Source organism: Schistocerca piceifrons, chromosome 1, assembly GCF_021461385.2.
Source record: "Schistocerca piceifrons isolate TAMUIC-IGC-003096 chromosome 1, iqSchPice1.1, whole genome shotgun sequence".
In the NCBI taxonomy this organism is placed as follows: domain Eukaryota; kingdom Metazoa; phylum Arthropoda; class Insecta; order Orthoptera; family Acrididae; genus Schistocerca; species Schistocerca piceifrons.
In genome coordinates, this window is record NC_060138.1 from 387,596,713 (window position 1) to 387,618,326 (window position 21,614).

At 41.3% G+C, this 21,614-nt stretch overlaps 1 protein-coding gene across 2 annotated transcripts in view; it reads right to left on the reverse strand.

Moving 5' to 3' along the window:
• Positions 1-21,614, reverse strand: part of LOC124788118 — a 436,861-nt gene that overhangs the window by 244,443 nt on the left and 170,804 nt on the right. Inside the window, exon 2 of one of the 2 annotated variants that reach the window (XM_047255245.1) lies at positions 2,451-2,648. The exons of the other annotated variant lie outside the window; for it this stretch is intronic. Within the exon in view, the coding sequence (XP_047111201.1) occupies positions 2,451-2,648 (198 nt within the window). The remainder of the gene's footprint in view (positions 1-2,450; positions 2,649-21,614) is intronic. 2 annotated transcript variants of the gene reach the window in all.

Below are 21,614 nucleotides of genomic sequence, written 5' to 3' on the forward strand. Positions count from 1 at the left end.
TCCCACGCCAGGGCGCCGCCGCAGTCCACATTATTTGTACGTGAGCGTTTTACGGACGAGGAATATGCTGATGTGGTCATCTTTTATGCATGCGGGGCAGTTCAGGCTTCCGTGTCTGCGTAAGAGTCGCCTCACGTCACACCCCTACCATTTCTATCTTGTAACCAGGTGACAAAACAGCTTTCTGTGGAGTCGATCGTAATGATAAACGTCCAAAACATAAGTAACTAATGAAAACTGTATATCAGATTCTGGTTGAGAAGTCACATTTACAAACCTTTCGCCAAATCCCACGAAAGAGAAGATTGACAACAGGGTGCTACATAAGACGTGCTGAACACGTTAACATAATCCCCATCGTAAAATTCATCACGATGTAGCTAAAGTGCCACTGTAAGAGAGCCGTGGGTATCCCATGTTGTAGTCTGTTTGTGTGCTAAGTCTGTCATCATTATGACATTGTGTTTATAGCTCTGTGATGCATGGGCGAGTACATAGCATAAAATAAGCGACTACACTGCACTGTATTACTCTGCTATTCTGATACAATGTGTACGCTCACTCCTCTACCATGTTCCCCTGTACCTTTAGCTGCATTTGCGTAAACGTAATAGCCACACAGGCTGCTTATTAAGAGACATAATGTTCTTGCAGCGATAACTGTCTGAAATTCTGTTACTACGAGGAATCTTCACTTTTAGAATTTTACCAGCAAGTGGAAAGCTGGTGGCTACCGCTCCTATTCACCAAAATGTGCTCCGACGCCTTTAGTTGAATTCCAGATCTGTTGGCAGTGCAGTATGTGGATGGGAGATATAAAAGTGTCGGTGGTTACCCGACCAATGGGCGAAGACCTTAACTTCAGTGGTTTCTGTGATGCTCATCAGAAAGTGCAGGCGATGTACCAGTACCAAATCATACCCGTCTATGATCTCTCTGCTTGATAACAATACAAAGATAGCACTATATTCTTCACGGCGCCGTGAGAGTAGTTTGCAGTTGTACGCGATACACAGATTCCTCAATTTATGAAATAGTGGAATAAGTCACCCCAAAAATGAAAATGCTGAAATGAGAGGACTGTAATTACACCTCTTTGGGTCTACCAGTCAGCAATGCTACAGGACTATACTTTTCTTAAATTTGATCAACACCTGACCACAAGTCATCGCACATATTTACCGCTGAGGATAGCAATCAATTTTAAACTGAGTATTTACTAGTATTTTCCGAAGTGAATAGATAAGAGTGGACTAGGTCGTCTTCTCTTCGTGGTCATACGATAATTTTTTTCCTAAAAACAACATCAACAACTATTACACGGCAGATTAAACCTACGTGGAAAGTTCAGTCTGACAAAATTTAGTGCGTTTGCTCGTTTCAGTGAGAATTAACAGTAGTATAATTTGGCTAAACATCGTCACCTAACACTTCGCGCAGTGTGAGTAATTCAATTTATTCTGTAGATCAGCTCGTCAAAATATCGGCATTCCGTTCTAATGACCGATATATAAGTCTTCACATCAAACGTCTAGGAGTGATAGAACACGTCATGGGGAACAAATTTTGCTAGTGATAAATTTTTCGCTGACGCTTCCCGACGTTGTTAGGCGTCGATTTAATAAATTCAACAGTCCTGGGATGTCGAGATTTCACCAAACTAGTACCATCTAGTAACCATTTGTGCTGCATCTGCATACTGCTGTAATTTGGTGGAATTATTTTTCAAGAAGAGAACATTAAGAATGTGTTTCTCTAAAGGGAGAAAGATATTTTTCCGCAATTAATAATAAAATGCCAGAATGAAATTTTATCTCTGCAGCGGAGTGTGCGCTGATATACAGCTTCCTGACAGATTAAAACTGTGTGTCGGACCGAGACTCGAATTTGGGACGTTTGCCTATCGCGGGCAAATGCTCTGTCGACCACGCTGTCCAAGCACGAATGATGACCCGTCCTCACAGCTTTACTTTCGCCGATACATCTTCTCCTACCTTCCAAAAATTGACACAGGCTCTCCTGCCAAAACTGCAACACTATCCTCTCTTGCAGGAGTGCTAGCAAGTCTTGCAAATTTAGCAGGAGAGCTTCTGTGAAGGCTGGGAGGTAGGAGAGGAGATATCGGCGGAAATAAAGCTGTGAGGACGAGTCGTCAGCCTTGCTTGGATAGCTCAGTCGGTAAGGCACTCGCCCGCGAAAGGCAAAGGTCCCGCCTTCGAGTTTCGGTACGGAACACAGTTTTAATCTGCTAGTTAGCTAAGTAAAAGAATGATCCCTAGCGTCGCCAAGAAGCATCAGTGAAAGTTTTGTCACTAACAAAAGTTGTTCCCCGCGACGTAATCTGTCACCCCTAGACGTTTGATGCAAAGACTTTGAAACACTCTGCGTAGGGCAGGCGAATTAGTGCAATAACTGAAGGTAGAGGGAGCGTTCCAGCAGCAGCGACTGACCGCAAACGAGCTGCGGACAGCATTTCCCCGGTTGAAGCTGCAGGCGACAGCCCAGTGGCAGCTGCTGCGGCTGTGGCATACGCGGGCACACTTGCAGGCGGCACTGCAGCGACCCCGAGAAGCAGCGGCACGAGAGGCACGGCGCCGCAGTCGCCACCACGCCGCCCTCCGGTACCGTGACGCCCTCGTGCCGGCAACCTGCGCACCCAGCCACAGCCATCAGATACTGATCGCTGTCTCCCTTACAGCTCACACTCTACAACCCTTACATGTCCTTACTCCTTCCCTAGAACACTTACACGTAAATACGGGTGGCGCAGATAAAACTAGACAGTGTAAGTACAACGGAAATGCAACAAAATTGCAGAACCGAACACCTATAATGGACTTAACATTTATTTATAATGAAAAATACATTTATGTTGAAAGTGACCCTATGCAGTATCAATACAGAGCTGTGCACGTCTAAGCATATTCAAATACACCCGGAGTAATGTTCGGTAATGTTGTGAAATCCGGCAAATGTGATGGCCATAAACGTTTGCTGACAGTTCGTTCCTCAGTGAAGACATTATGGACTCTTCAGGAATACCTCAGACGCATGGCATGTTACACCATCTTGCTGGGAGAAACAGTATTGTCTTTCATATTCAGTGAGTTAAGGACAAAATGTACAAAAAATTTCCATGTATGCAACTGTGTTGAGGGTAGTGTCAAAAATATCGGTGCAATAATGCACGTTCCTGTTACACCGCACCAAATGCCGATTTTTTCATCATGTAGTGGGTCCGTTGCCCAGTGCCTCGTATTCTGTGAATTCACGTGACCGGGAAGATGGAACTATACTACATCACTCATGGTGTAATGAAAAGGGGCCAACAAACCATGGTTGATGTTATTAAAAAGCCACGTGCAGTAATCTGCATGTTTCTGACTGTCAACCTTCCGTAATTGCTGCACAACCGTCACAAGATGTGGCTTCAAATTGATACTTTTTTCTGTACCCACTGGCAACTAGTCCTACTCTCATACGCCTGTTGGACCAATTTACGTGTAGACTTCTTTGGGCTCTGAATAATCCCTCGGCAAATGTTTGCAACAACTTCTGGTGTACGAACTGAAGGAATTCTTTGTCGGTTCACATTTTGCACAGATCTGAAGGTGCGGCAGTTTTATACAGATACCGTACCGCTCTCTTTGCTGGTTGCCCTCCATCCGGATACTTGATCCTGAAAACTTCGCGAGTTTCCTTAACCAAACCTGTTTTCACATATACTTCCACAATTTCAGTTCTTTCTTCTGCCGAGAAAATAATTTTGGAGACCTCAAAGAGAAACGTCTAACTTCGCTATGAAATAAACTGAAATGCTAACAGGAGAATGCAGACAATCGATTACTATAAAAAACTGTCCACTGTTGCAGCTGTTTACGCTTGCATTCGCGGGCTACTTTTAACTGAGCTACTCTGTGCAAACACGGTGCACACTGTTTCCTTATGATAAGTACTAAATCCCAGAAGACAGAATACGCAATTGAAACTCTGATTTAAATGTGTTTTCAACAATTCAGAGATCAGTCGACAATACTTTATTCCGACAATTTTAGCTTAGTTTACAATTATGGTCATTAAACAGCGACATATCTCTCCACAGGGGGCATCATCAATGACCAGAGGGACCACACATCGAAGTCCCCGCACCGAAGATACAGTGTTCGCGAGGAAAACTTTGCCGCATATGCTTCAAATGACGTCTTAAGAGTCATGAAATATTCTTCGCAGCACAAGCACGTGAATAGATTTTTCCGTATTCAGATTGGCTACGTACGATGGAGTGACTTAAAAATGATGATTCAAATGACTCTGAGCACGATGGGACTTAACTTCTGAGGTCATCAGTCCCCTAGAATTTAGAACTACTTAAACCTAACTAACCTAAGGACATCACACACATCCATGCCCGAGGCAGGATTCGAACCTGCGACCGTAGCGGTCGCGGGGTTCCAGACGGAAGCGCCTAGAACCGCTCAGCCACAACGGCCGGCTAAAGATGAAAAAAGCGTAATTTATTCTCCATATTCACTTCACTGATGAGTTACAGAATCACTTTTTAGGAAAAAAATCCGTGAAATGTTATAAGAATTATAATGCATGTTTTATATGTTAATTACCGACTTTTATAGCTCTAAAGAAAGTCTTATTAAAACCAGACGCGTTTCACTTTTTTACCTTACAAGTTTGTTTGCTAGGATCATGAACGCATCGCATGCTTTACTTACTGCAGTAAACATTTTAATCCTTATCATTATTACTCATGGTTTTGTGTTGTTTGCTTCATTCTTCTTGTTCTTCTACGTGAATGTGTTGGATATCCAGCACACCGCACTTTCACTGCACTAAATATTCACGTTTCTGTGTTGAGAAGAACTACTGTCATCTCGCCATTTCGTGTGTTTCGTCTTGCTATTGCGGGATGTGTTCGTCTTTTGTTTGTTTTGGTAGTGGTTGGAGTGACTGCTGTCTTTTCTAGTCGGAAAATATAAACATTCACAGAGCGATAACAGATGCTGCCACCTTTACCAAAACAAACAAAAGACGACCACATCCCATAGTAGCAAAATAAAACACACGAAATAGAGAGAGCATTGTAGTTCTTCTCAACATAGAAACGTGAAATATTAAGTGCACTGAGAGTACAGTGTGGTGAAACCCAACACATGCACGTGGAAGAACGAGAATAATGACATAAACAACAGTAAAACCGTGAATAGCGATAAGAATCAAAAATGTTTATAGTAGTAAGTAAACCTTGCGAACTGTTCATGATCCTAGCAAACAAAATTGTAAGAGGAAAAAACCATATCGTTACACTGACCACTGAAAATGCTCTAGAATAAACCGAAACGCATCTGGTCTTAATAAGACTTCCATGACAGTTGCAAAAGACGATAATTTACAAATACCAATGGCATATCTGCAACTGCATAAAAAGAAGCCCTAAACAAAGAAGACAACATATAATTTCGGTTGTGTTCCAACTATAACACCATGCAGAGCCGTATTAAAAGAGTTGTGATATTTTGGCAACTGTTTCACATTATTTATATTCATTAATATCCTTTGTCGTAACCAGTATTTCTCTTCCCGAATAAATCTTCCACTCTGCAGAAGATTATGGGCTATAAAGATAATTCATTTACCTTCCAAACTCTACAGGTGAATGACGAAACCGGTAATATGAAAAAATTTATTCCTCCATCATGTGCCGTATAAGGCATGATGATCTAGGTTGACACTAACCGATATGAGTTGGTTCGTCTGCTCTGCCTATGTACGTCGAATTTTTCTGAAGAGGAAAGAGGTTTGTCTGTCTAATGGGTGGGTTTCGAAAGGAGGAAGATCGGTGGCTATGGACATAATGTATATCTATGGAGTGAGCATAGGCTACTGCGCATTTAACAACGTGAAACCGGGCTAGTCACGTGGATGATGGTGCATCTCTACAATTTGCAGTAATAACGAAACTTGAATATTACACGTATTCGCCTTGTTTTATCTACGTTTTGCACGTTTGAGTTTTAATAACAGCTATGGTGCAATATGGTCATTGCTACAGATTTAAACACAAGTTTGTGAAAGGAGGATCAGTTACTTTTCGGAGATATGTACAAAAAATGCATAATTTTAAATGTCTTATTGATGTGAAGTACTTTATATGTTGAAAAACATCGAGACATGGTATTTTAAAAGCTTGTATTGTGGAAATAATTTCTGCGATTTTATGGCCATGTGTTTACGAGACAAGTGCTAGATAAATTTGCAAGTGTGTTTGAGTAAAATGCCAGTCATTGCACATATACTGACGCTGTGTTCATATGCAGATGAAATTTATGCATCCCAGTGCTTAATTTCCTCCAATTCATGCAGGTTCTCAAACCCTTGTGTGTATCTAAATATCAATGCATGAGACAGCCTATTATACTGGGTCACTGTAGCGTAATTAATTAGAACTGATTCGACAATATGTGAATCAGTGCAATAGAAAACCTAAAAAAACTTGTTGGCTGTCAGTTCTGTTATTACTCCAGAATTGGAGCATTGATCTTGTAATTTTTTTTGTGCATAGTGTGTGGCTGTACTTTTCTGATGAGATAGCGAAAAAATATTATTGATATTTTACTTTTTTATAAAAAGCAGAAGGGGTATTGAAAATAATAATGGAAAAGTAGGTAGTTCAAATCGCTTACCGGACTTACGTAAAATTTTCATAGTTACGTAACATTTTGTTTTTTCATGACACTTTGGCACGGTCTGCAGTGTCATTGTAAGTAATTAATTAGAACAGAGCTTCGACAATATGAATAAATGCAATAGTAAACGTAAAAAAGTTGTTGGGTGTCACTTCTTATCCCGTTACCGACGAAACGTAAATAAAGTGGAATCTGAGTTTGAATAAATGCAATAGTAAACGTAAAAAAAGTTGTTGGGTGTCACTTCTTATCCCGTTACCGACGAAACGTAAATAATGTGGAATCTGAATTATGATACTGTGGCGAAAAAGCACAGTACTATTCCTCATCACATCTTTAAGCCAACTTCAGTTCCTCGTATCAAATTACTAAGATGTCTATAAAAAGCGTATACAACGTTTCACGGTACTTCTGATGGTGATCTATCTGTAGCAGCAAAGTAATAACGCTCAAAATACGCTAAGCGCTATAGGGGTTAAAATGCGCCGTCCCGAAATCACGTGATTTGAGCTGCAGGAGATGATGTTAACAGAATTCTTGTTCTGCGCATCTGAATGCTCTGTGGTTGTGGAGAGAGAGGGCGGACGCACTGAGACGGGAAGAACTTGAGCTTGTGAGGAAAGCGGGGAGCCAAGTAAGTGCGCTAGTGTTTACTTGATGGAAGCTATGCTGATAAGAGCAGTTTGCTTCGTGCACCGATGACTCAAAAGAGACAGCAGCGTATGTAACGTGCCTCAAGCAGCCAGATACGTGAAGTACATTAAAGATATTCACAATTGCGAATATAGACAACCATCAGTTACAGAATGGAACGACGACAGTGAAAATTTGTGCTGGACTGGGACTCGAATCCGGATTTCCCGCTTATCGCGAGCGGTCACCTTACCATTTGGCTATCCGTGCACGACTCACGGCCAGACCCAAAATTCCATATGTCGTCAACCATATGCCTACAGTCTGTATTCGTACATCCATTATGTATATTCCCATACAGGTGAGACGTTTCACTTGAAAGACGCTTGCCCGTTGTCGGCGGATAAATACGATGTTGCAGTGCATGTTTTATGCTGAATTACGATGCAAAGGTCATTTGGAAGTTTATAGGCTCATCATCTTGGAAGAACATCAGGTTATGGTGCGTCGGTGTCACATTGCTCATCGTTGTGGTTGAAGGCTTGTCTTCTGAGAATTGTGCAGCCTTTGACTTCGAGACTAAATGCTTGCTTGAGTGTGTTGTGCTAGAGAGAGTCATGATGTGGGGGTTGTCGCTAATTATAGAGTTAATTGATGATCATTGATGTCAGGTTATTTATTAATCGCGCTGGTAAAGACCGATTACGAATAGGAGGGTAGGGCAGAGAGTGAATTACTGTAAACAGTTCAGTGATAGGACTGTTGGAGTCAGACTCGACGGTAAACCAACACCGATGACAATCGTTAAAGTGTACATGCCGTCATCGCAAGCAGAAGATGAAGAGATAGAGAAAGTGTATGAGGATATCAAACAAGTAATTCAGTACGTAAAGAAAAATGAAAGTGTAATAGTCATGGCGTATTGGAATGCGGCTGTAGGGTAAGAAACAGAAGAAAGGGTTACAGGAGAATACGGACTTGGTAGTAGGAATGAGATAGGAGAAAGACTGAGTTCTACAATAAATTTCCGCTAGTGATACTGAATGATCTGTTCAAGAATCACAAGAGGAGGAGGTATACTAGGAAAATGCCACCAGGTACGGGAACACGCCAGTTAGATTACATCATGGTCAGGCAGAGATTCCGAAATTAGATGTTGGATTGTAGGGCGTACCCAGGAGCAGATATAGACTCAGTTCACAATTTAGTAATGATGAAGAGGGCGCTGAAGTTTAAGATACTAGTCAGGAAGAATCAAGGCACTAAGAAGTGGGTTACGGAAGTACTAAGGAATGAATAGATGCTCTTGAAGTTCGCTAAGGCTATAGATAATGCGATACTGAATAGCCCATAAAGCACTTCAATGGAAGAGGAATGAACATCTATAAACAGGGCAATCACAGAAGTTGGAAGGAAAAACATAGGTACAAAGAAGGTAACAGCGAAGGAAACATGGGTAACAGAAGAAACACTGCAGTTGATCGATGGAAGAAGGAAGAACAAGAATGTTCAGGGGAAATCAGGAATAAGGAAATACAAATCACTTAGGAATTAAATATACAGGATGTACGTGGAAGCTAAGGGGAAATAGCTACATAAAAATATGAAGAATTAAAAAATGAAATTATTGTCGAAAGGACTGACTCAGCATATAGAAGAGTCAAAACAAGCTACGGTGAAATTAAAAGCAAGAGCGGTAACATCATGGACGCATTGGGAATTCACGGTTAAACGAAGAGGAAAGAGTGCACTGCAGCCCTATTTGGGGCAGAAGACGTGTTTGATGACTTGATAAAAGAAGAAACTGGAGGGGATGAGACATATGGGGTCCAATATTAGAGTCAGAATTTAAAGGAGCTCTGGAAAACCTGAGATCAAATAAAGCAAAAGGGATAGATAACATTCCATCAGAATTTCTAAAATTACTGTGGGAAGTGGCAACAGAACGACTGTTCACTTTGGTGTGTAGAATGTATAAGATTGGAGTTGTACCACCAGACTTTCGGAAAATAGTCGTCAACGCAATTCCGAAAACAGCAAGGGCCGACAAATGCGAGAATTATCGCACAATCAGTTTAACAGCTCATGCTTCCAAATTGCTGACAACAATATTATCCAGAAGAACTGAAAAGAAAATTGAGGGCCTGTTAGAAGACGATCAGTTTGTCTTTAGGAAAGGTAAAGGCATCAGATACTGTGGCTGATAATGGAAGCAAGACTGAAGGAAAATCGAGATACGTTCATAGGATTTGTCGACCTGAAGAAAGCGTTCGACAGTGTAAAATGATGAAAGATGTTTGAAAGTCTGAGAAAAATAGGGGTAAGCTGTAGGGAAAGATGGGTATATACAGCATACACAAGAGCCAAGAGGAAACAATGAGACTGGAAGATCGAGAATGAAGTGTTTGGATTAAAAATGGCGTAAGACAGAGAAGTAATCTTTCTCCTACTTTTCAGTCTATACATCGAAGAAGAAATGGGGCAAATAAAGGAAGCCTTCAAGAGCGCGATTAAACTTCAAGGTGACATGATGTCGATGATACGATTCGCTGATGACATTGCTATCCTCAATGAAAGTGAAGAAGAATTACAGGGTGTGATGAATGGAATTAACAGTCTAATCAATATCGAATATGGACTGAGAATAAATCGAATAAAAATGAAAGTAATGAGAAGTAGGAGCAATGTGAAGTAGGAGCAATGAGAACTGCGACAAACGTAACGTCAGAATGGACGATCACGAAGCAGACGAACTTAAGGAATTCTGCTATCAAGGCAGCACAGAAACCCTTGACGGACGAAGCAAGCAGGAAATAAACATCCCACTAGTACTGGCAAAAGGGTCGTTCCTGGCCAAGAGAAGCTTATAAGTATCAAACACTGGCCTTAATTTGAGGAAGAAATTTCTGAGAATGTACGTTTGGATCACAGGATTGTATGGTAGTGGAACGAGGACTGTGGGAAAACCGGAATAGAATATCATCGAATCATATGAAATGTAGTGCTACGGAAGAGTGTTGAAAATTAGGAGGTCTGATAGAATAAGAAAAGAGGAGGTTCTCCGCAGAATCGGCGAGGAAAGGAATATATGGGAAACAAGATCAAGAAGAAGGGACAGGATGACAGGACATCTGTTAAGACATGGTACTAGAGGAAGCCGTAGAGGGTAAAAACTATAGAGGAAAACAGAGATTGGAATACATCCAGTAATATAACTGACGACGTACGTTGCGAGTTTGGCACAGAAGGGGAATTCGTGGGCGGGCCACATCAAACCAATCAGAGGACCGATGACTTGAAAAAGAAATGGCAGCTTGCGCAGACCCTGGTGGAAGTGGTTGCAGTAGAAACTATTTGCTTTCTAAAAGTTGTTGCTGTTTCTGGTCTGTGATAACAAACTGTTTCAGGTGTAAGAGCTGATATTGTCTTATATTTATGTGAGCTGAGGTAGACGGATGGAGCACATGGGCAAGATGTATGACCGAGCGAGGTGGTGCAGTGGCTAAAACATTGGACTTGCATTATGTAGGACGTCGATTCAAACCTGCGTCCGGCCATCCTGATGTAGGTTGTCCGTGTTTTCCCTAACTGCTTCAGACATGTGCCGATATGGTTCCTTTGAAAGGCCACGTCCGATTTCCTTCCTCATTCTTTCGTAGTCCGATGGTATCGATGACAACGCTATGTGCTCCCCTACCCCAAATCAACCAGCCAAGATGTGTGATTGTGCGGCGATCGTGACACAACCAGACATTACCAAAAAGGAAGCGATGGTCCACTTCTGATTGTGTCAAAACTAATGTTGGCGAACATGAAGGTCATTTTGTTGCCATTATCTCTTCTACAAGTCTAAACAATATTTGTATATTAACTTCCATATTCACTTGTATATTCCCGTAAGTTTAAAGAGTTAGTAGTTGATTTGGTTACGCTTATTCTACCTCGTGGGTAAGTGAGGAAAGAAGACAGCTGACTATTGGTGTAGGTTAATTCAGGTAATTGAAATTTCTAACGAAGAACAACAATTGAGAGGCTAGCATAAAAGGTTCAGATTTTAAGATGTTATATTGTAAATTTTATTGTCAGTATTAGTATGGCTGTAATATGATTATTAAATATTGGCTTCAGAAAGGAAATAAATTCGTTGCAAGTATTTACGCCGCTTTCGATAATCGTATAGAGTGTTGATGTTGGGTTATCAGTGACCAAGTTGGAGTGACTTCGCAATTTTAAAACTAATGTTTAAATTGGTAATTCTGTCCCTGCTCATTCGATCATTCCACCCCTGTCCAATGTAGCCCAACTAACTGTTACAATCCTTTTATAGTACCATTGATTTGGAGGGTACTGCGACTGCCCCCCCCTCCCCCCCTCCCCCCTCCCCTCTGTATCTCGCATTGAGTTAACATGTCCCGTCCGTTAATGATTTATGTCTGTACATGAAGTGATCTAATTGAGCTAACCGAGAATTCGTCAGAGTTTGTAGTTGTACCGGGTCCATCTTCACATTATAATGTTTGTGTGCCCAGACATAAGAAAGATCCGAGTTTCCGTCTTTACAGTAATGTTCATACACTTGCGATTTACTTCACAACATACTCGAAGCGGGATAAAATCCTGAGTATGTGTTCAGTATTAGAGAAGATATAATATTTGATTTTGCTTGCGTGCACTTTCGACTTGTTGACAAGCGCAGCTTTACTAACTTATAAATCAAAATGGAACAATCTTCAAGCTCACAAAAAACACCAATATTTATCGCTAAATCGTGAACCCGTATCAACAAGGGCGGAAGGAAAACCTAAAGGCGAATCTCTGTTTCCAAATATTTTTTCGTCAAGCTCTCATTGTTTCCGTAATAATATTATGATGAGTGCTGTAGATATCAGAACTAATGGTTCAGCAAGCAGTTGCGATCGCTGATATTCCGCAAAAAACGAAGGTGAAAAGCTACTAATTAAGTACTACGTCGATTATTCCTAATAACATTTGTTCGTATAGAAAAGTTCGGAAGATTTTTGACTGAATTGTGGGTTCCTTGGCAGGCAAACGCCAGTACGTTCATGTCATTATTAAACACAAAAGAAGTGTTACAGAGCTATTACTTGATTAACTGTTCCGTCGGTTCTAGGTAGAATAATGAGTGAAAACACACACAACACTAATGTAATAATGAATATTGTAATATATAATAATGAATCTTATTTGTTTCATAGACCGATTTTCGGCTGTTATCAGGTACAAAGATAAGTAATTGGTGAAATTTTGTTGGATCAAAGATTTTAATTTAGTGCGCCTACGGAGTATACCCATTTCAAGAGGTGGAAAATGTTAACGTAAGGTTTGAAAATAAAACAAGACGTATTATTTCTGTCTAAATGCGATGTAAGATTATTTGACTAAGATAAAATATGTGGCGCATATGACTATATATACACCGAAGAGACAAAGAAACTTGAACACTTTCCTAATATCGTGTAGGGCCCCCGGGAGCACGCAGAGTGCCACAGCACGTAGTGACATGGACTCCACTAACGTCTGAAGTACTGCTGGAGGCAATTGACACCATAAATCCTGCAGGGCTGCCCACAAATCCGTAAGACTACGAGGGGGTGGAGATCTCTTCTGAACAGCACATTGCAAGGCAGTCCTGATACGCTCAATAATGTTCATGTCTGAGGAGTTTGGTGGCCAGTGGAAGTGTTGAAACTCAGAAGAATATTCCTGGAGCCACCCTGTAGCAATTCTGGACGTGTGGAGTGTCGCATTGCCTGCTGGAATTGCCCAAGTCCGTCGGAATGCACAATGGACATGAATAGATGCAGGTGATCAGAGAAGATGCTTACGTACCTGTCACCTGTCAGAGTAATATGTAGGCGTATCAGGGGTCCCATATCACTCCAGCTGACACGCCCCATACCGTTACAGAGCCTCCACCAGCTTGGGCAGTTTCCTGCTGACATGCAGGGTCCATGGATTCATGAGGTTGTCTCCATACCCGTACACGTCCATCCGCTCCATACAATTTGAAAAGAGACTCCGTCGGACCAGGCAACATGTTTCCAGTCATCAACAGTCCAAAGTCGGTGTTGACGGGCCCAGGCGAGGCGTAAAGCGTTGAGTCGTGCAGTCATGAAGCGTGCACGAGTTGGACTTGGGCTCCGAAAGACTATATCGATGATGTTCGTTGAATAGTCTCACGCTGACACTTGTTGATGGCCTAGAACTGAAATCTGTGGCAATTTGCGGAAGGGTTGCACTTCGGTCGCACTGAACGACTCTCTTCAGTCGTCGTTGGTCCCGTTCTTGCTTGCAGCAATGTCGGAGACTTGATGTTTTACCGGATACCTGATATTCACGGTACACGCGTGAAATGGTCGAACGGGAAAATCCCCACTTCATCGCCAGTCCCTTCGCTCGTGAGCCGACTGTAATATCACGTTAAACTACTTGTTGTTGTTGTTGTTGTTGTGGTCATCAGTCCTGAGACTGGTTTGATGCAGCTCTCCATGCTACTCTATCCTGTGCAAGCTTCTTCATCTCCCAGTACCTACTGTAACCTACATCCTTCTGAATCTGCTTAGTGTATTCATCTCTTGGTCTCCCTCTATGATTTTTACCCTCCACGCTGCCCTCCAGTACTAAACTGGTGATCCCTTGATGCCTCAGAACATGTCCTACCAACCGATCCCTTCTTCTAGTCAATACCTCCTCATTAGTTATGTGATCTACCCATCTAATCTTCAGCATTCTTTTGTAGCACCACATTTCGAAAGCTTCTATTCTCTTCTTGTCAAAACTATTTATCGTCCATGTTTCACTTCCATACATGGCTACACTCCATACAAATACTTTCAGAAACGACTTCCTGACACTTAAATCAATACTCGATGTTAACAAATTTCTCTTCTTCAGTAACGCTTTCCTTGCCATTGTCAGTCTACATTTTATATCTTCTCTACTTCGACCGTCATCAGTTATTTTGCTCCCCAAATAGCAAAACTCCTTTACTACTTTAAGTGTCTCATTTCCTAATCTAATTCCCTCAGCATCACCCGACTTAATTCGACTACATTCCATTATCCTCGTTTTGCTTTTGTTGATGTTCATCTTATACCCTCCTTTCAAGACACTGTCCATTTCGTTCAACTGCTCTTCCACGTCCTTTGCTGTCTCTGACAGTATTACAGTGTCATCGGTGAACCTCAAAGTTTTTATTTCTTCTCCATGGATTTTAATACCTACTCCGAACTTTTTTTTTTGTTTCCTTTTCTGCTGACTCAATATACTGATTGAATAGCATCGGGGAGAGGCTACAACCCTGTCTCACTCCCTTCCCAACCGCTGCTTCCCTTTCATGTCCCTCGACTCTTATAACTGCCATCTGGTTTCTCTACAAATTGTAAATAGCCTTTCGCTCCCTGTATTTTACCCCTGCCACCTTTAGAATTTGATAGAGAGTATTCCAGTCAACATTGTCAAAAGCTTTCTCTAAGTCCACAAATGCTAGAAACGTAGGTTTGCCTTTCCTTAATCTTTCTTCTAAGATAAGTCGTAGGGTCAGTATTGCCTCACGTGTTCTAACATTTCTACGGAACCCAAACTGATCTTCCCCGAGGTCGGCTTCTACCAGTTTTTCCATTCTTCTCTAAAGAATTCGCGTTAGTATTTTGCAACTGTGACTTATTAAACTGATAGTTCGGTAATTTTCACATCTGTGAACACCTGCTTTCTTTGGGATTGGAATTATTATATTCTTCTTGAAGTCTGGGAGAATTTCGCGTGTCTCATACATCTTGCTCACCAGATGGTAGAGTTTCGTCAGGACTGGCTCTCCCAAGGCTGTCAGTAGTTCTAATGGAATGTTGTCTACTCCCGGGGACTTGTTTCGACTCAGGTCTTTCACTGCTCTGTCAAACTCTTCTCGCAGTATCTTATCTCCCATTTCATGTTCATCTGCATCCTCTTCCATTTCCATAATATTGTCCTCAAGAACATCGCCCCTGTATAGACCCTCTATATACTCATTCCACCTTTCTGCTTTCCCTTCTTTGCTTAGAACTGGGTTTCCATCTGAGCTGTTGATATTCATGCAAGGCAGTATCTATGTTACCCCTCGTGAGATAAGCCTCTACATCCTTACATTTGTCCTGTAGCCATCCCTGCTTAGCCATTTTGCGCTTCCTGTCGATCTCATTTTTGAGACGTTTGTATTCATTTTTGCCTGCTTCATTTACTGCATTTTTATATTTTCTCCTTTCATCAATTAAATTCAATATCTCTTCCGTTACCCAAGGATTTCTACTAGCCCTCGTCTTTTTACCTACTTGATCCTCTGCTGCCTTCACTATTTCATCTCTCAAAGCTACCCATTCTTCTTCTACTGTATTTCTGTCCCCCATTCCTGTCAATTGTTCCCTTATTCTCTCCCTGAAACTCTGTACAACCTCTGGTTCTTTCAGTTTATCCAGGTCCCATCTCCTTAAATTCCCACCTTTTTGCAGTTTCTTTAGTTTTAATCTACAGTTCATAACCAATAGATTGTGGTTAGAGTCCACATCTGCCCCTGGAAATGTCTTACAATTTAAAACCTGGTTCCTAAATCTCTGTCTTACCATTATATAATCTATCTGAAATCTTCTAGTAACTACGTATATCTTGATAATCTCCCATTGTAGTAGCAGTAACCGATATAACAACTGTATCAGATCTTTGTCGTCTTGTATAGGCGCTGTCGACCGCAACGCCGTATTCCACCTGTTTAAATATCTCTGTACCACTTTCTTTGGCACTTCAGTATAAATTACAGCATTTGTTCATTGAAGAATTAACTTTGGTGGCGTATTCGAAAGGTGTGGCTGAACTAAAAAATCTTGTCTTTAGTAGGTCCTAAATTACAAATGTTCAAAATGTGTGTGAATTCCTTAGGGACCAAACTGCTGAGGTCATCGGTTCCTAGGATTACACACTACCTAATCTAACTTAAACTAATTTATGCTCAGAACAACACACACACCCATGCCCGAGGGAGGACTCGAACTTCCGGTGGCAGGGGCCGCGCAATCCGTGACATGGCGCCTCTAACCGCGCGGTCCCTACATTACAAATAGTTTAGATATGCTACAGCTATTAAACAGGTAAGTGAAACAACTGTTACCATACAAAGTAAAAAGTTTTAATACGACAAGAAAGATTATAGCAACTGAAATATAGGATAATGGGGCATGTAAGTAAGAGGGGTAAACTGCAGCATGGACTGGATGGGATTATGACTAGTATCTGCAGTTAGAAGTGCGGGTATTGGAACTGTGTCTGGTGATCCAGTTCTAAGCTCAGAAATATGGTCATGTGTTTATTAATTTCCATTATTTCAATACAGTTCATCTTCGTTCTGTGGCGTAATAATAGATGTTTCATCTTGTAACTATGGCATTCTGTAAACTTGTGATCTGCAAAACTAGAGTCTCCTTTCCTAAGTTTCAAACTTCTGTGGTGTTCCTTCAAGCGGGCGCATATTGCCCTGCCGGACTGAACTATATAGAATTTGTCACAGTTACAAGTAATTCTATATATTCCGCTCTTTTCCAAAGCTGGAGTGTTGTCTTTACGATTAGGAAAATGTGTTCAACATGAAGTGATGTTTTTACGTCCCTGAATGTAAGCTTTCTGGCTACATCCAATGAGACTTTTCCTAAATAAGGAGTTGTGCACTATTTATTGTGTTCTTTTGAAGCTATGGGTTGAGAACCGGGTAAAGAAGAGAGTACACATGTTGCTACTGTTTTTTGTGCATTGTTGATTCCACCAAGGAAGGAGGGTAGCCATTATTTGATGCTATTTGTATGATTGCATTTAACTCCATTTGGGTGTTGTTTCCAGCCATGGCAATGGATATTAGGCGATGTATCATTGAATGAAATGCAACATGTTTATGGGTCACTGAGTGTTAACAATTGGCTGGTATTACTGTATCTGTGGTGGCACGTTTCCTCTATATCTTGAAAGTATTAATATGGTCATTGATGTGTATGGTTAGATCTAAATAATTACATATCTTTGTACCAGATGATGGTATAACAGCCGAAAACCGGTTTGTAAAATAAATAATAAATGATGTAGAATATTTCGCCAGTATTGTCTTTTCATTCATAATGAGCTATTACTGTATATGTTATACGGATTAAAGCAAATAAAAGCGTACAAGTGGGTGTACAGATGCAGATGCAGACAGTCGACTAAAATTTTGTTTCTCAGGAGTACTGTTGTGAGGGATACTTCACAATTCCGTTAGACTTTTCCTAAATAAGGAGTTGTGCACCATTTATTGTGTTCTTGAGGCTATGGGTCGAGAACCGGGTAAAGAAGAGAGTACACGTCACCAGATTTCAAAACAGCGTATGTCGAATATCGTGTGAATATCAAATTGTATGTGCCGTTACGGAAATCATGATCTGGGACTCTGCAAGTACTGGTACAGGATCACAGAAACGATCAAATCTAGAAATTGTAGGTTTTCGAGGCGCTTATACCGTTACGGAAAGGAGAACCGAACACGAAGTCAATCGACCGTTCTCTTTCACGTCTTACAGAATAGTGTTTGTTTTAATCTTAGACCTTTCGCAGATGAATCAGTTATTTGTGAGGTATTATTATGTGATCCGATAAAAATTCTAACAATATATAAAAAGGGAAGCAAGCTTGATGCTTGAAATCCCGTGACTGACATGAACAGTAGAGAGGTGGGACAAATTCTGATTGCGTAAAGGTGGGGAAAGAATTCGACCGTATCTTTTCAAAGGAAAAATTCCCACATTCACCGTTATCAGTTTAGGGAAACCGTGGATAGCCAATCGGGGATTTGAACCCCATTCCTCTAATATCTTAACCACTGCGCCACCTCACCTGGTAACAATATCCAAAACTAACTGAACAAACTACGTATTAACCTAGCCATTAGTACGTAATAACCACGATATCCAAAGAGAAATTCTGGCTGACGGTGAGAAGTTTCGACAATCTTTCTTCCCACCTACCATCCAGAAATGGAATAGGTGGAAGTTGGGGAGGGGGGGAGGGGGGAGGGACACTTCATACTGTGTTCCCTCCACCAAACATCCCACAGTGGCTTGCGGACTACAAATGCAGAATGCAACTTCACAAATCACGAACACGTAGTAGTGTTGGACTAAATGATTAATGAGACTCGGCAACTATCTGTCACTTTGTTTAAATATGAAGTGAATTAGATAAATTCATTCGCACTTGAAGCAAGTGATTAAGCTCCGTTGAGAGGATGCTGGTAAATGAAGTTCGTTTGGAAGAGAAGTTGCTGATAAAGCACTTGTACATTATATATCAGAGTGCTGCTGAAGTATGACAGGTCCTTAACAGACTGAACTTACATGCGACACGTGGCGTATACAGACGGCTGTGTAAATGGCAGTAGGCGTGCTTGATTCACGAGTTATGTCATTGACATGCTGAAAACTACTAATTAGACACTCGTAGAACGACGCGTGGTAATTCGAGGAAATCTACGTGGGAAATTCTTCGAACCGCTTTTTGGAATGAAATCTTCAAACGTTCTTCAGACCCTTAACGTATCGCCCAACGTTTCACAACGGTGAATAGAATGGTAAAAAATCTGTTGTATGATGCGTTAAAGAACCGCCTAGCTGACACCGATTTGCTGAGTGTAGCTGTAGGCTTCGTACTGATATTCCGAGTAACAACGAAGCATAACATGCAGAAAGTGTGAGATCTTAACGCACTTGACAGCAGCCTCTCGTTGTTGGATGGCTGCATGGTTATGACCCTACAATACAGTGCACTTCGTTAACGTCGAAGCAAAATATGTTTATCACAGTCATCATTCCGACGATTAATTTGATGCAGTCCTCTATGCCAGTCCATCTTGTGGAAGTCTTTTCCATCGGCAGAATTCCTGCTCTCTATATCCATTAAAATCAGCTTACCGTATTAAATCCTTGGGCTCCTTCTACAGTTTCTAAGTGTCCACAGTTCGTAGCTCCTACAGTCCCTTCCATTATAAAATTCATCTCCCTGTGTTTTAAACCTGATAAATTCAGAATTATAAAAACTGAATTCCGATCAAAATTCCCAACAATGTATTTTCTACATCCGAAAATGCTGTAAATGCGAGTTAATTTTTATTGAGCTACCCTGAAGCGCCAAAGAAAACGGTATAGGCATGCGTATTCAAATACAAAGATACGTAAACCGGCAGAATACTACGCTGCTGTCGGCAACGACTATATAACACAACAAGCGTCTGGCACAGTTGTTAGATCGGTTACTGCTGCTACAATGGCAGGTGATCAAGATTTAAGGGAGTTTGAAGGTGGTGTTATAGTCAGCGTACGGGCGATGGGACACAGCTCTCCGAGGTAACGATGAAGTGGGGATTGTCCCGTACGACCATTTCACGAGCGTAGCATGAATATCAGGACTCCGGTGAAACATCAAACCTTAGAAATCGTTGCGGTCGGAAAAGATCCTGCAAGAACGGGACTAACTACGACTGAAGAGAATCGTACAACGTTACAGAAGTGCAATCCTTCCACAAATTGGTGCAGATTTCAATTCTGGGGTATCACCAAGTGTCAGCCTGCGAACCAATCAACGAAACATCATCGATATGTGCTTTCGGAGCCGAAGCCACTCGTGCACCCTTCACGACTGCACTACACAAAGCTTTACACCTCGACTGGGTCCGTCAACACCGACATTGGACGATGACTGGAAACATTCATGGTCTGACGGAGACTCGTTTCAAATTGTATCGAGCGGATAGACGTGTACGGGTATGGAGACAACCACATGAATCCATGGACCCTGCATGTCAGCAAGAAACTGTTCGAGCTTGTGAAGGCTCTGTAATGGTGTGCAGTTGGAGTGATATGGGCAGTTCCAGCAGGACAATGCGACACCCCACGCGCCCAGAATTGCTACAGTGTGTCTCCAGGAACTCTGTTCTGCGTTTAAACACTTCCGCTGGCCACCAAACTTCCCAGACATGATCATTATTGAGCACATCTGGGATGCCTTGCAACTTTCTGTTCAGAAAAGATCTCCACCCCCTCGTACTCTTACAGATTTGTGGACATCCCTGCAGGATTTATGAAGTCAATTCCCTCCGGCAGCACTTCATCCATTATTCGAGTCCATGCCACGTCGTGTTGCGGCACGTAGGCGTACTTGCGTGGGCCCTACATGATACTATTAAGTTGAAGCCGTTTTTTTGTCTCTTCAGTGTCATATCGTAAGGTAGGTCGCATGATCAGTATTATTTTGGTTCATAAACTTTTTTGTGGAACCAAAACTGATCTTCCTCTTTTCGGCTTCTATTAGTTGTATCTTTCTATAAATATCTGTTAATATTTTACAACCATAATTTATTAAAGTAATGGCTTGGCTTGGCTGTCAACACCGTCCTCCTTTATATTCGGAATACTGTATTGTTACTAAGGTTTGAGGCTCTTTAGCCTGCCTCATATATTCTGAATCCCAGGCTGAACAATTCTGACAGTTTTGGTACTCCCAAAGATCTTAATAATCCTGAAGGTATGTTGTCTACTGCAATTGCGTTGCTTTCACTTAGTTCTTTCAGCATTTTGTCAAAGTCTTCTCAGTGTCGCTTCTTAAATCTCATCATACACTTGCTTTTACCCTTCCCTAGCATTGTCAACAAATTGTCAACAATATTGTCAATATAGCCCTCCTACAAGTATATAACATCTTCTACCTTTCAACCCTCTCGTCTTTACCTAGTACTGGCTTGTCCTGTGAAATCCTGATATTTATACTGTTACTACTTGTTTCAATAAAGATTCCTTATTTTTCCCACAAGCGGCGTTTACCTTTCATGGAGTCATCCATGCTTCTACAGCTCTGCATTTCTCTTCTGTTTTTTTTACTCTATAATCCTGCCAGACACTTTTATGTATCTGTATTCTGTTTTCCTTCTTTCATTTTCTGCATTTTTATATTTTCTTTTTCCATCATGTAGATACAACACCTTTTGTGTTATGCAAGGTTTTCTGCTGGTTCATGTTGTTTTCCTAGCTTTTTCCTCTATTGCCCTCACTTCTTCATATCTCAAAACTTCCGATTCACATTCTGCAGCATTCCTTTCAGATAGTCGTTACCTAATTCTCTGTTTGTAACCCTCGACAATCTCTGTGTCATATTTTTTTAGCTTTTCCAGATTCCACCTCATTAATTTCCTTCGTTTTTGCGATTTCTTCTGCTTTAAACTCCACA